Source organism: Kwoniella shivajii, chromosome 5, assembly GCF_035658355.1.
Source record: "Kwoniella shivajii chromosome 5, complete sequence".
Lineage (NCBI taxonomy): Eukaryota > Fungi > Basidiomycota > Tremellomycetes > Tremellales > Cryptococcaceae > Kwoniella > Kwoniella shivajii.
This window is the reverse complement of record NC_085912.1, coordinates 230,456-243,659: the sequence shown is the minus strand read 5'-3', so window position 1 is coordinate 243,659 and position 13,204 is coordinate 230,456. Positions and strand designations below refer to the sequence as shown.

Here is a 13,204-nt window from a genome sequence, read left to right as displayed (position 1 = left end):
GCTAGCAAGAGAGTTATGCTTTGATGGGACTTTGGAAGCGCCGGGTGAGCCCTTTTCAATAATAATGAGTTAAGATCGGATTACGGAGGAACATCCTTTCATCGTCCAAGATCGACCCGATCATCCCGAAATTCCTTTCACCAACAACTCCTGGTAGAAGTTGATTAGCGGGGACATAACGCAGTACCTCCTGAACATCCAGAAAAAGGTTCATTGAAATTCTTTTCATGTAGTCGAAGCAATTTTCATCAGTAAGTCAGATCACTAGTACCGAAGTCCACTGTAGGTAGAGGAGAACATGGTCATCGTGAGTAAACGTTACAATAATAATTATGCATTTCGTTTGAACTTTCTCCGGTTTTCCCATCGACGTCTTCATCAGATGATCAATCTTCCTCATCTTCGTCTACGTCCATTTTACCAGTAGCTTCGTTACCATTTTCCGATGCCGGATCCGCGTCCGACTCTGGGGCAGCAGGAGCAGGAGATCCATCTCCGTTTTCTTGCGTTGCAGGCTCATCCTCGTCGTCATCTGAATCTTCAATGTATGCTTTCGATTTACTGGTAGTTATATAGCCAATGCAGTCAGCATTCATCATCATTTTATACCTCGTTGTCTTGTGGTGGAAACGAAACAATGGAGATCGTAACATACAATTGTTTACCTCTTTTAGCTGCACCCAAATTGATATCTTCATCACCTTCGTCATCCTCATCTGGATCTTCAACATTTCTTCTTGATTTTCTCTGCTTGCATGCACAACAAATCAAGTAAAAAACATCAGTTCTCTCTTCTTTCTTCCTTCCAGCATACAAAAACAACCGACGCAACTGACCTTCGCTTTCAACATGGCCAAAGTATTCTTAGCTTTTTTAGCTGTTCTGACACCTTCATCCTCTTCTTGATCTTGATCATCATCTTGATCTTGCAAAGGATCTTCATCTGATGAGACTTCACTCTTACTTCCACCTTTTCTACTTTTCTTACCATCCTTTTTGGATGCTTTTCTACGTGACTTCTTTTCTCTCGGTTGTCCGTCAACCTCACCATCATCACCACTATCGATGGTACCTTGTTCTTTTCTCTTCTTACGTTTTTCAGCATTGGTGACTTTACGTGACTCTTCCTCTGCTACTCTAGCGTTCAATTCTTCCTGCCATGCTAAAGCTTCTTCTCGCGCTTTACGTCTTTCTTCAGCTAACGCAGCAGCTTTGGCTTCGATCTCTGCTCGTCTAGCAGCCTTTTTTGCGTCATGGAGTCAGCTCAAACCCTTCCTTTATCGTTGGCCATATATAGCAGCCGAGACCATTGTAGTCTTATGAAAGAAATGTTCACTCACTTCAGCAGCTTGGATTCTATCTTGTTCAGCCGCACGCATCTTTCTAGCTTCTTCCACTCTGGCTTGGAATTCACTCTCGTACGATTTCTGTTTCTCCATTTCTCCAGGTGCTCTCCTTAATAGACCATCACCATATCTGGCTCTTTGATCTGCGAGATCTGCGTCATAAGGTAACGGTCCTGATCTATCCTCTGCCAATGCTCGGAAAGTGCTAGAGTCACAAATTCACGTCAGCGTGGTCCTCTTGGAAATTGTATACGACGTGAACTTTAGAAGATGTGCGATGACTGAAAGGCGTACGAAAGTGAAGCACTCACTTGGCAGCTTGTTGAGCTTGTTGTAGTCCAACTTCCAGTTCCTCCAAAGTCCTCTTTGACACGTCCAAAGAGAACAGCATTTCAGCAGCTTTTTGTTGTATCATTGCTATATTGTATAAGATTGCTCGATCTGAAGGTTGAACGTGCATTGCCTGATTATGCTATACGTCAGCTCACCGTCTTAGGCAGTCTGGAGCTGGCGATGATCTGACCTGTTGACAATACCCTAAAGCTTTGTTCATGGCGCTGAAGTTGCTCTCTCTATTTGCTAACGCATACCACGCTCTTGCGAGATAGAGCAAAACAGAGACATTTCGTCCTTTGAAGGAATTTGATGCTGTTCCGTACTATTTGAATGTGGTTCAGCTATCTTGTTTCCACCATGACCTGATCGTTTAATGATAGCTGATCACTTACCGACTCAATAGCCTTTTCTTCTTCTCCACGGACAAAATAACAATGACCCATATTGACATTTACTGGACCATCCGCTAAACTATCTTTTATCCTACTGAAAATGGATAAAGCTTGACCTGCTAATCTAGCTCTGTATTTTCCCTCTTCTATGCCAGTGATGTCATTTTTTGGTGGAGTCAGACTATCTTCGACTAGAGAAATAGCCAAACCTTGAGCGGCATGAGCACAATTGGGATCAATGTGAAGAGCTCTCTCGTAGGCTTCAGCAGATCGTAGATATTGCTTGGGTCGATCGGAAATCTCTTGTGGTGATTTCGCTTCTCTTCCAAGGGTAAAATGAAGCCATCCTAGAGCGGAAAAGGTGTACGTATCGGCTTTATCGTATTTCAATGTTTGAGACGTGAATGATAACGCCTCTTTGTACGAACCAATGGAAATGAGGAAGTTTGTATACACTGATCTTAAAGCAAGATTGGTCTCGTCCGCTTTCAGTGACTCTTTGAGTAAGGTGTGAGCATCGTAGTTTCGTCCAGCTGAAGCAGCAATGAGTGCAAGTCGCACTTTGGCTGAGTAAAGAAAGAGGGGTATCAGGGTATCAGTATGAGATGCATGGGAAGGTCCGAAAGGGAATATAGCTCACACTCCATGTGTTCGGGATGTTGTCTTAACACGTCTCTGAACCATTGAGCAGCTTTTACATTATCACCACTTTCTTCATATGCTCTTCCAAGATTGTACGCTAAGACCGTTTTCAAAATTTCCGTTTCTTTCCCATCCATAGAAGAAATCTTTTGAAGAGCTTCTTGGTACGTTCTCTCTGCAGTCTCGACATTACCTTGAAGTTGAAATAAGACACCTAAGTTATCGGACATTCGGATTGTTCTCAAATCAGGTGGAGAAAGGTCCTGTGATTCTTCCAATTCAGAATCTGACTTTATTGATAAAGCGGTTTGATAAGCGCTAATTGATTTTTCTAAACTTTCATCTTGCCATAATTTCGCTAAATCCACAAATATATCTGCATCTGATCCAATGCCTCGCAGTTTTGCCCAATCTTCATCACTCTCCGCCGACGCCACAAGGTTATGTATCTCTGACAACATATTCCTTGCTGTAATTCGGTTTTTCGATAATTCATCGGGTGACATACCAGGATGAGGATATGCAAGTAGACATGCGTGTAAAACAGTATATTCGAGTGGACCTTTACCATTCAGTCGTTTGGCAGTTTGTTCGATGAAATTCAGTGCTTCTCGCAAGTTACCTAACCCAATGAAGATTAGCTTGCTGCGCTGTTGGAAAAGTCCCGGCCAGCTGACTTACCTGACTTTATAGCTATTTGACCCAAAGTCAATTCCGCCAATATATTCACAGTATTTGGATCTTCAGCTTTGGAAGCAGCGATGTACCTTCCTGCATCCGCGACGTCTCCAGTAATGAATCCCAATCTTCCTCTTTCCGAGCTTGCAAGTACTGAATGTCGCTTGTTATCAGAATACTGGATGGCTCTTTCAGCCAATTTTGATGCCACTGGTAACTGTCCTCCTTGTCCTGATATTGTCGCTAATGCAAGAGCTGAAGCAGGAGATTTGACGTTAAGTTTGAAAGCTCTTTTGACGAAATCCACACCTTCGGTTTCAAAGCGTAACCTCTCTTCTCGTTTCAAAGCTGGTTCTCTAGCAAGATTCAATGAAGCTAATCCAAGAAGCAACAAACAGACCCAAGAATCCGGTTCACGTGTCAATGCTCTTTCCCATGCCGTACGAGCTTTGGTGCGATCACCGAGCTGCCAGAGACATAATCCAAGTCCTATACGTGGATCAGGAGACATTTCAGGATCGAGGGAAAGGAGTTTTTGATACGTAAGAAGAGCAGCTTCATGTGCACGACGAGCAAATTGCAGACGAGCCTGTATAGCTTTTTCTCAGCTGACATCTTGCGAGATGAATGATCTCGTCCCCGGCAGCTTACCTGAGCTGAGAGCGCGATAAGATTATTCGGTTGCCGTTGCAACAGCCTCTCAACCAATGGGTGAGCGAGACCAGGTTGACCGGTAGCAAGGTAATGTATCACTGCACAATCGAATTAGCTCATCCAAATATGTGCATCCGCCCAGCTGGTCGAGTAGATTTATCTGACTCACCTCGTCCCATTGCCAGACTAACAGGCTCGTCCTCCAGTCCAGCTCCAGACGCACGTAAAGCTTCAGTAGCAGCATTGAGATTGGCAGCAGCTTCTTTATGGTAAAAGTCCTTGGTCCTTGTTCCGGCAGCTATCTTGTCGTATTCTACGCAAAAGATGATTAGCCTCTTCGAATTATGAAAGCCAGGTAGGAAACTTACTTGACATTGGCAGTATGACTTTGGGTGCAGATCTTGCGAGATGGAGGTGCAGATGAGCTAACATCGCATGAAGATTCACCAATGCTACAGGATCCGGATGTCGTCCTGATCCCCCAGCAAAAACTTGATTCGAATTTAATCAGTCATGGGCGCGAGATAGCCTACAAGTAGATATCGAAGCCACTTACAGGTTATACCTCTTCTCAATAACTCCTCTGTCCTAGACCATCTTTCTTGCTTCCAATGTTCACTAGCTATCAATGTCCAATCCCTACATTCTGCTGAATAATCCGCCAGCATATCGGGAATGACAGCGGCGATCTCATCTTCGGCGAGAGAGTTCAGGTCAAGGTCGGTTTGAATACCTCTATCGAAAGAGAAGCATGGTGCGTTAATTAGTATAAATCATCTCTCGGAGATAAGCAGATTGACACGGTGAGCTCACCCTTGACCGTATATTACTATCGTTCTCTCGACTTGTACTCCTGCATCTGCCATTGTGATGAGTAACAGGAACGTTGACTTGTTCTGGGATCTCAAAGAAAGAAGAGTGCGTTATTGCTTTCAACTTTGACAATATGTATTCTCTATTCTCGTGTTGTCCGGGATCATTAAGAGGGGCCATTCAGACGCGCACCTATTCCGTCAGGAACGCATGCCTGCTGTTTTAGGTACGCTGTTTCTGAGCATTTGTAGCGCGCCTATTCAGACCTGATTATAAAAGCGCTTTGATCCGTGCAAAAGTCTGTTTTTTTGGGTTCATCATCTATTTTGATTCGTTTTGGCAGGTTGAATGACTCGAAATATCCAAGTCGATACATAGTTGATTCATTCTTGATAGTGGATATCTGAACGAAGACTCCCTTCATCGACTCAAAAGGAAAAGGACCGCCTTGAACAGGCTTACATGCTCATTAGACATCTACTCACCAATAGAGTCTTAATCCCATCTCGTCAATCATACAAACTCGCTGGATCCCGGCTCATTCCTCGTCTCACTTCACCTCCATTGCAACCGCTCGTAATCAACAGGAAATACAGCAATAAAATGTCAGCTGCTACACACCCCGTACACTCTTCGTCAGAACCTGCAAAACCTGCAGAGGGATTAGAATCCGTCACCCCGGGAGCTTCCGCTACCCAGGTCAACAAGAAACAAGGTCCAAATAAGAAGGAAAAGAAAGATAAGAAAGCTGGTGGAGGAGGTGGACCTCTGGAACTCAGTCCTGCGCCAGAATACTTTGCGGAACGAATCCAAATCTATGATAAATTCAAAGCAGAGCATGACGAGTTTGTGAAGAGTAAGTCATCGTACCTCGTAGCTTAGGGGAGGAAGTACGACCGCTTACTTGACATTTTCAATGTAATGAATAGACCAGGAACGAGTAGATATCACTGTTACTCTTCCTGACGGTAAGAAAATCGAAGGAACTTCATGGGAAACTACACCACTTGATATTGCTAGAGGCATATCACCTGGTTTAGCTGATAAGGTTATCATTGCCAAAGTAAACAATCAACAGTTATGGGATCTTACTCGACCACTTGAATCATCATGTGATTTGAAATTACTTGATTTCGATTCACCAGATAACAACTACGAAGCTCGACAAGTTTTCTGGCATTCTTCGGCACATGTCATGGGTGAAGCTTGTGAAAGAAGATTTGATGGTTGTCGTCTAGGTTATGGACCTCCATTGGAAGAAGGTGGTTTCTTCTATGACATGAGTTTAGCGGATGGTAGAACAATCAGTCAAGATGATTATAAAGGTATTGAAGATGTCGCCAAAATCGCTGTAAAGGAGAAACAACCTTTCGAGAGATTAGAATTGTCGAAGGAAAGTTTGTTGGAAATGTTTAGAGTAAGCTTACTTACACTCTCCTGTTATCACATACACTTTGGTACTAATCCAGGACCGCTTCGTACCAGTACAACAAGTACAAGCAACATTATATCAACGACAAAGTGGCGGACGGTACTAGAACCACCGTTTACAAGTGTGGTCCTTTGATCGATTTATGTCTAGGTCCCCATGTTCCTCACACCGGTCGGATCAAGTCTCTTGCCGTCACCAAAGTAAGCTGTGTTTGTGCTCATTTAACTGTGCTCGTAGCTGATGATGTATGCAGAATTCCTCATCATACTTCCTCGGTGACGCCAAAAACGATACATTCCAAAGAGTGTACGGAATGTCATTCCCCGATAATGATCGAATGAAGGAGTATAAGAAATATCTCGAGGAAGCTGCCAAGAGAGATCACAGAAAGATCGGTAAAGAGCAAGAACTTTTCGTGTTCAATGATATCAGTCCCGGAAGTGCTTTCTTCTTGCCTCATGGTATGAGAATATATAACACCCTTATGAATTTTATCAAGGTGGGTCAGACAAAGTACGCCGCTATCTATATGCTCACGAGATGTTTCACCAGGGCGAGTACTTCAAGCGAGGTTTCTCAGAAGGTGAGTCTTCAATGTCCCGGTGGCGAAGAGAATCAGACATTGATAAAGTATCGTTCCTCAGTCGGCTCTCCAAATATGTTCAACTCCAAGCTCTGGCAGACTTCGGGTCATTGGCAAAACTATGCTGAAGACATGTTCCAGTTGAAAGTTGATGAGGAACAGTTCGCACTAAAACCCATGAATTGTCCGGGACACTGTGTCATATTCGATTCCAGAGAACGATCTTACAAGGAGTTACCATTACGTTACGCTGAGTTTGGTGTTTTGCATCGAAATGAAGCGAGTGGTGCCTTATCAGGTTTGACAAGAGTACGAAGATTCGTGCAAGATGATGGTGAGCTGGTTAACAATGCTGGTTTCATAAAGCAAGTTTCGGAGCTCATTCACTTTCGATATGTAGCTCACATATTCTGTACACCCGATCAAGTCGAATCGGAGCTTTACGGTGCTTTCGAATTCCTCGATGCTGTTTACAAACCTTTCGGATTCACTTACAAAGTTGGACTTTCCACCCGAAACCCTAAGAAATGGATGGGTGATCTTGCTTTGTGGGATAAAGCAGAAGCTACTCTGAGAGAGGTGTTAGAGAAGAAGGTTCCTGGTAAATGGCACGTGAATGAAGAGGATGCAGCTTTCTATGGTCCTAAAGTGAGTTTACTCATCTATTCCCAGGTCGATATGATCATAGAAGCTAATGTGGATGGCATCGATAGCTTGATTTCCAATTGACTGATGCATTGAAGCGAAATTGGCAATGTGGTACCATCCAAGTAAGTGTTATCTGAACTGACGTGAGCATTGTCTCTATTTTGCGCCGCCAGCTGATGATATGGTCATCATTCTTAGCTCGATTTCAACTTGCCAGAACGATTCAACCTCAAATACCACTCTTCTGAACAAGCATCAGAAAACACCCCTGGTGCCCAATTCTCAAGACCTGTCATGATTCATCGAGCTATCTTGGGTTCGTTGGAAAGGTTCATCGCTATCATCACCGAGTCATCAGGTGGAAAATGGTAAGTCTTGTAGCTTTCTGGGCGAGGGTTCAGTGCTGATAGGAGCATTCTGATGCAGGCCATTGTGGCTCTCCCCAAGACAAGTGGTGGTCATTCCTGTAGCCAAGCCATTCGTAGAATACGCTCAACAAGTATCAAAGCGATTCACAGATGCTGGTCTTTACGCAGAAGCGGATTTGAGTGATAATACTTTGAACAAGAAAATCAGAAATGCTCAGACTGCTCAATGGAATTTCATCATGGGTAAGTTCTGCATTACATCACATTTTCATCATATCAAGCCGTTCCGACTCCATAAGCTAGGCGCCTCAAGGCCAGGACTGAGCTGATGTGATCTGCATGTCATAGTCGTTGGTGGAGATGAACAGAGTTCGCAATCCGTAAACATCAGAAATAGAGATGATGAAGTTCAAGGTAGAGAAGAAACCGTTAAACTTGATATTGCAGTCGAGAAATTGATTGCTCTTAGGGAGAGTAAGGCTGCTATAAGTAAGCTTTAGGCGTGACTGGATTGATATGGTTGAAGGGTGTAAGAGTCGCAGACAGAGATGCACGGAGAGTCATATGCATTAACGTTAACGGCCTCAAACACCTACATACTTCACAGTCTGGAGACCTCGTTGGCCAACGAAGACAGCACCACCACTACGTGAAAAGAGAAACATAGACTGGCAATGGATTGGCTTTTAGGCATCCTTCGTATTATCATCTTCATGAGCGATAGATCCGGTCTCTGCTTCATTTTCTTCGGTGTACTTGATCGAGTGTAGGTCCAAGCCCTCACGAGTGACGAAACTGTTTTCACTGCAGAAGCCCACGCCTGGATTGAGGGGAGTGACAGCACCTTTGTCACGAATGAGTACCAGATCTGGGTAATCTGGAGCGATAGGAGGATGGTGATTGCCCAGCTTAGAGCTCAAATGGCTGTCGAATGCGGCAGTCGCTTCAGCTGAAGGCTGATGAATGGGACCCTGTTATTGGGAACAGGTAATATTTTCGATACTGCTCTCGTTTCCAAAAATGGAGCGTGGAGGCTGGTAGTCCTCCTCGTTTTGCTTTGAAGCAAGAAGACTGGTTGTCGTGGCTACCCTCGGATGGTGTTTACGATGGTGACCTTCCGCTTCGTTTTCAGTAAGCTGAGATGCAGACTATGATGCATTGATGTGTTTGCAGGGAGGATCTGGGGTCATAACTGAAACAGCATCTCGACCGCCCAACTGTCTTTGAGATGTATTTGATCTGTTGTTCCTCCTTGTAACGCAGCTCCGTCTGTGGAAGGGCATGATGCTTGACTAGGGTGAAGTAGACAGTATGAGCTGATCAACGGGCGCCCGTTTGAGGGATATTTTGTGGGAGAATGATGTGGCGTGCGAGGATCAGGCGGCAATGGATATCAATGAGAGACTAAAGAGTGGAGTCGAAATTTTCATCCGTCAGATATCCCCTGTCCAGTCAAATGAAAGGATGGCAGAAGTCCACCCTCTTCGGAGTGAGGACGTTCGAGAGGGCCATGAAAGCTCAATGTAGTCGTGTACTCAATTGATGTTGGTACAGTCGCTGCCAATACCGGCGCAAATAAATGCAACTCATATGATCGTGTTTTTAACGCAGATAGTGTCATGTACAAAAAGTATGACGTTGAGGGCTACTTTACCAATCACTTGGTCATTCTCTAATCAGTTATGCTTAATCCATCTAGCCACTTAGAAAGATCGCCTGATTTTTCATTGCCTTCCGGAATCATCTCCTCCTTCTGTCTCCAAATGTTTTTCCCGATTATTTTCTGCTCAGTCTCATCATTCTCCACTTCCCCTGATTCACTCTCCGATACAATACATGAACGTTCCGATTGACTTCCATCTTCTCCGGCAACGGAAGCATGCTCTTTATCTGCATCGTCAGAGTTGACTGATCCTTCGCGATCTACTGAATCGTTATCTTCTGTTTCTGGTCTATCCATATCGACATCTTGTGAATTATCGGTTGGACCAGAGAGAGCTGAAGGATTAGGTAATATGCTGTGGGTAGCAGAGCTCGTTCCAGGAAGTCTCCCCCATTCCCCACAATCCGTTGTGGTACGAGGAAGGTAAGCCTCATATCTCTCGAGGTTTCCAGCGATCCTGGCAGCAGAAGCATGGCTATTCCTCGTAGGCTGTCTGCCTCTCTTGACGATTGCGCCTGATAGGGTGGTGTTGTTACTTGACATAGTATACTGAGATCTGTTTGGGACTGAGAAGGTCAGCGTGTAGACTGAAGCTTTATTGTATATAGGTAAGAGGAGGAATATGAGCGTTCAGAACGAGCAGGTCTTATACACAATTCGGGTCACGGAAAAGGAGCAATCCTTTCAGTCAAAGGAAGATATGATGATGAAGTTTAGAGAAGGCGAGTATGATAAGTATGACATGATGTCAGGTTACATACACTTCATGACAAGAAAAAAACCTATCTCCGCCAAACGAAGGCATGACGTGCTAGTCTGGTAGCGGGCAGACAAATAGCTTCAACAGGGATTGTCAATATGGCTACCTCTGTTTAGCTGCGAGGAGATATTGGCATGAAAGAGTAATTTTACAGTATACGATAGATTACGAATGGCGAGGCCTTCAGCGTTATGTACGAGTATTTGACCTGATCAGCTGCTAAAGTTATTTCTGGTCATCCCAGCTTAAGCTATTGGCTTTTTTGCTTATGCTGCCGGATTTGATCCTTGGCTTGCTTGTTGGATCTATGAGTTATTATGGTCTCAATCTGAACAGTAGCGTCTGAGCTAAAGCGTTCACTGTCTTGTTACCACCCACCGCTTCTGAGTGACTTTCTTCATCGTCGTCCTCGTTATCCGTATCATCCGTTTCGGTGACGGGAGAAGCTATTCCAGCTTCTTGCCATGGTAAGGGAGTACTACACGTTCCGTGGGAAAGGTCGAAGGCTAGCGTGCAAGGATATCACCACAACGTGAAATCCAACCCCATTAATCTCCATATTAGGAGGAATAATGGCTCTGTTCTTTTGTATAATATTGTAGAGAACCCGCCTTGGCTCGCTCATAGCGCTGAAAGCGCCTCCTGATGACTGGATTGATGGACGACTCAACTTTCACGACCTGAGTCCGGTAGGATTCCCTGAGCCTTCCAGCGGGGACTAAGTTTTGCATACATATTGGGAACGTATTCGCTAGCACTACTTGAGCCTGGCTTGTTTAACCGAGGCTGAATCAACTTCTGTTGAATTCCTTTTCGTTCCTGCACCAGCTCCCAGAGAACTATCTGCGTTTTGCCCCTTCTGTCTGCTCTCATGAAAAGTAGAAGCACATGTCTGGGATGTCATCGTATCACTGGGGAAGTAGTAAGCCTCGAATGTAAGGGAGTAACATCTTGGTACAGCTTACGTTTTTCGTGGACCGTCCATGCAGCCTGATTCGGCATCAGGAACTCGCTGCTCTGTGGAGCCTCCAGAGCTGATACTTGGCCTTCTGAGATTTATGTAGTGCAGTCTAAGCGAATTGTCGTTTGGGGATGACATGACTCTGTTAACGATAGATATGGGTTCGGAGCATCGATTGTGAATTATGATACGTATCACTAGATATATATTCGCAATATAAATATCCGTAGCAAGCTGCTACCTATGATTGGATATCTACTTTCTTGCATAAGATCTGGCGGCCTTATATTCAGTCTCAGTCTGAACTCCTTTGCCAGATCTCCAGCACTCCATGTTCATTGCTCGCTACTACAAAAGACGCTCAAGTCGCCGCATTCATGGCTTTCACTCTCTGACGAATTGCCACACATTATTCGCCACCGTAGCCGTGAGTATGCGAGTTCATTTGATCCCGTCGCAAACCTCCACTTTGAATTGTTTGTTTTTGGGTTGTGGTGAAAAATCCTTCGGTAACATCTCTGTCAATCTCTGTAATCATCTTGTACATCTCACGATATCGATTCGTCATACATTCATATAGATATAGGCCTTTCATACTCTGATGATGGACTCTCCTGCCAAGAATATCAATAAAAGACTTCGAATATCCGAGGAAGCGGATCAAGATCAAGTAGATCTTGACGCACCTTCTTCCTCGACCTCGAACCTAAAGCCCACTACTACTAGAGACGATGACGATCACACTGAGCAGAGGGTAATCAAAAAGAAGAAGAAGAGCAAGAGTAAGACACTCACAACTGGTATAGTGTATATCTCACGACTACCTCCTGGGATGACACCTCAGAAAGTCAGACATCTCATGGCGAGATGGGGAGAAGTAGGGAAAGTCTATGCTCAACGACGTGATGGTGAGTTGGTATATCATCTTAACCTCGACAGCAGGCAGAGTCATATCAGTTCGTACTTGCTCTTGAGAGACATGTACTAAGAGTCTATGACGAATAGCTCCAAGTGGTTATAATCCGAATGCCAATGCGAATAATCAAAAGAAACAAAAACACGCCAGTGCGAACTTCTCAGAAGCATGGGTTGAGTTTTTAGATAAATCAGTAGCTAAAACTGTCGCTTCAATGTTAAATGCTCAGGTGATCGGAGGTAAAAAAGGTGATAGATGGAGAGATGATATTTGGACTATGAAATATTTAAGTGGGTTCAAGTGGGAAATGCTAGGTGAACAAATTGGTACGTAAAGCGTCAATGTCGCACTTGACATATTTTAACTTCTCTTTATCCTTTATTACCATATTCGTTGTCATCGTAAATGGATTTTGGGGAGGATGGTCATTTCAGGTTTATGAAATGCTGACTTTTGAGCGTTATGTAGCATACGAAAGACAGGCTCATCAAGCTAGACTTCGAACTGAAATCACCCGTTCAAAGACTGAACAAGCTGATTATCTCAAAAATGTTGAACTTGCTCGTGTACTTGATAAAAGAAAGGCAAAGAAAGCAGCATCAGGAATAGTAGACCCTCCAAAGGCAGAAGGGGCGGAAGGAGATAAAAGTTCTGGCAAATATAGACAGAGGTTGGCTGTGGAGAAAACCAAAAGTTTACAAGGAAAAGGAATGGATGATGTTTTGGGTAATATATTTGGTTAAAATAGCTCTTGATATATGTATTTTATCATGCATGCGGACCATCCTCACGTACAAAGTGGTCAAAATCACGGGGTTGAAGATGATCCTCTAAGGATATCTCCAATGCAACTGAGTTACTGTACGAATATCGGTAACGAGTGGGTCCAAACGTTTTCAATCTGTTCATATATACGAAGAGAATGCAACGGTTGTGATCATCACAATGTATTCATATAATTGATTATAATTCAAGTGAAAAAAGCATCTATTCTAATCATATATTTGGCGTT

General features: G+C 43.9%; 4 protein-coding genes across 4 annotated transcripts; 2 read left to right on the top strand and 2 right to left on the bottom strand.

Moving 5' to 3' along the window:
- Window positions 1-386: 386 nt before the first annotated feature.
- IL334_003848 (uncharacterized protein) lies at window positions 387-4,914 on the bottom strand (the record flags this gene model as incomplete). The annotated part of the gene is made up of 14 exons (XM_062935574.1): window positions 387-561; window positions 656-747; window positions 837-1,241; window positions 1,341-1,551; window positions 1,658-1,809; window positions 1,870-2,004; window positions 2,075-2,640; window positions 2,715-3,338; window positions 3,398-3,983; window positions 4,046-4,146; window positions 4,218-4,361; window positions 4,417-4,539; window positions 4,605-4,783; window positions 4,862-4,914. 14 exons carry the CDS (start codon window positions 4,912-4,914, stop codon window positions 387-389), a joined length of 3,546 nt encoding a protein of 1,181 aa, XP_062791625.1.
- Window positions 4,915-5,464: 550 nt separating this feature from the next.
- Window positions 5,465-8,392, top strand: IL334_003847 (threonine-tRNA ligase; the record flags this gene model as incomplete). Its single annotated transcript, XM_062935573.1, has 11 exons — window positions 5,465-5,717; window positions 5,791-6,278; window positions 6,347-6,493; window positions 6,547-6,792; window positions 6,846-6,876; window positions 6,938-7,210; window positions 7,277-7,524; window positions 7,590-7,646; window positions 7,723-7,892; window positions 7,951-8,135; window positions 8,241-8,392. The coding sequence occupies 11 exons, from the start codon at window positions 5,465-5,467 to the stop codon at window positions 8,390-8,392; spliced, it is 2,250 nt and encodes a 749-aa protein (XP_062791624.1).
- A 1,172-nt stretch (window positions 8,393-9,564) lies between these two features.
- On the bottom strand, window positions 9,565-10,098 carry IL334_003846 (uncharacterized protein; the record flags this gene model as incomplete). Its single annotated transcript, XM_062935572.1, has 1 exon — window positions 9,565-10,098. One exon carries the CDS (start codon window positions 10,096-10,098, stop codon window positions 9,565-9,567), a length of 534 nt encoding a protein of 177 aa, XP_062791623.1.
- Window positions 10,099-11,880: 1,782 nt separating this feature from the next.
- IL334_003845 (uncharacterized protein) lies at window positions 11,881-12,935 on the top strand (the record flags this gene model as incomplete). The annotated part of the gene is made up of 3 exons (XM_062935571.1): window positions 11,881-12,184; window positions 12,282-12,518; window positions 12,661-12,935. 3 exons carry the CDS (start codon window positions 11,881-11,883, stop codon window positions 12,933-12,935), a joined length of 816 nt encoding a protein of 271 aa, XP_062791622.1.
- Between the last annotated feature and the right edge of the window lie 269 nt (window positions 12,936-13,204).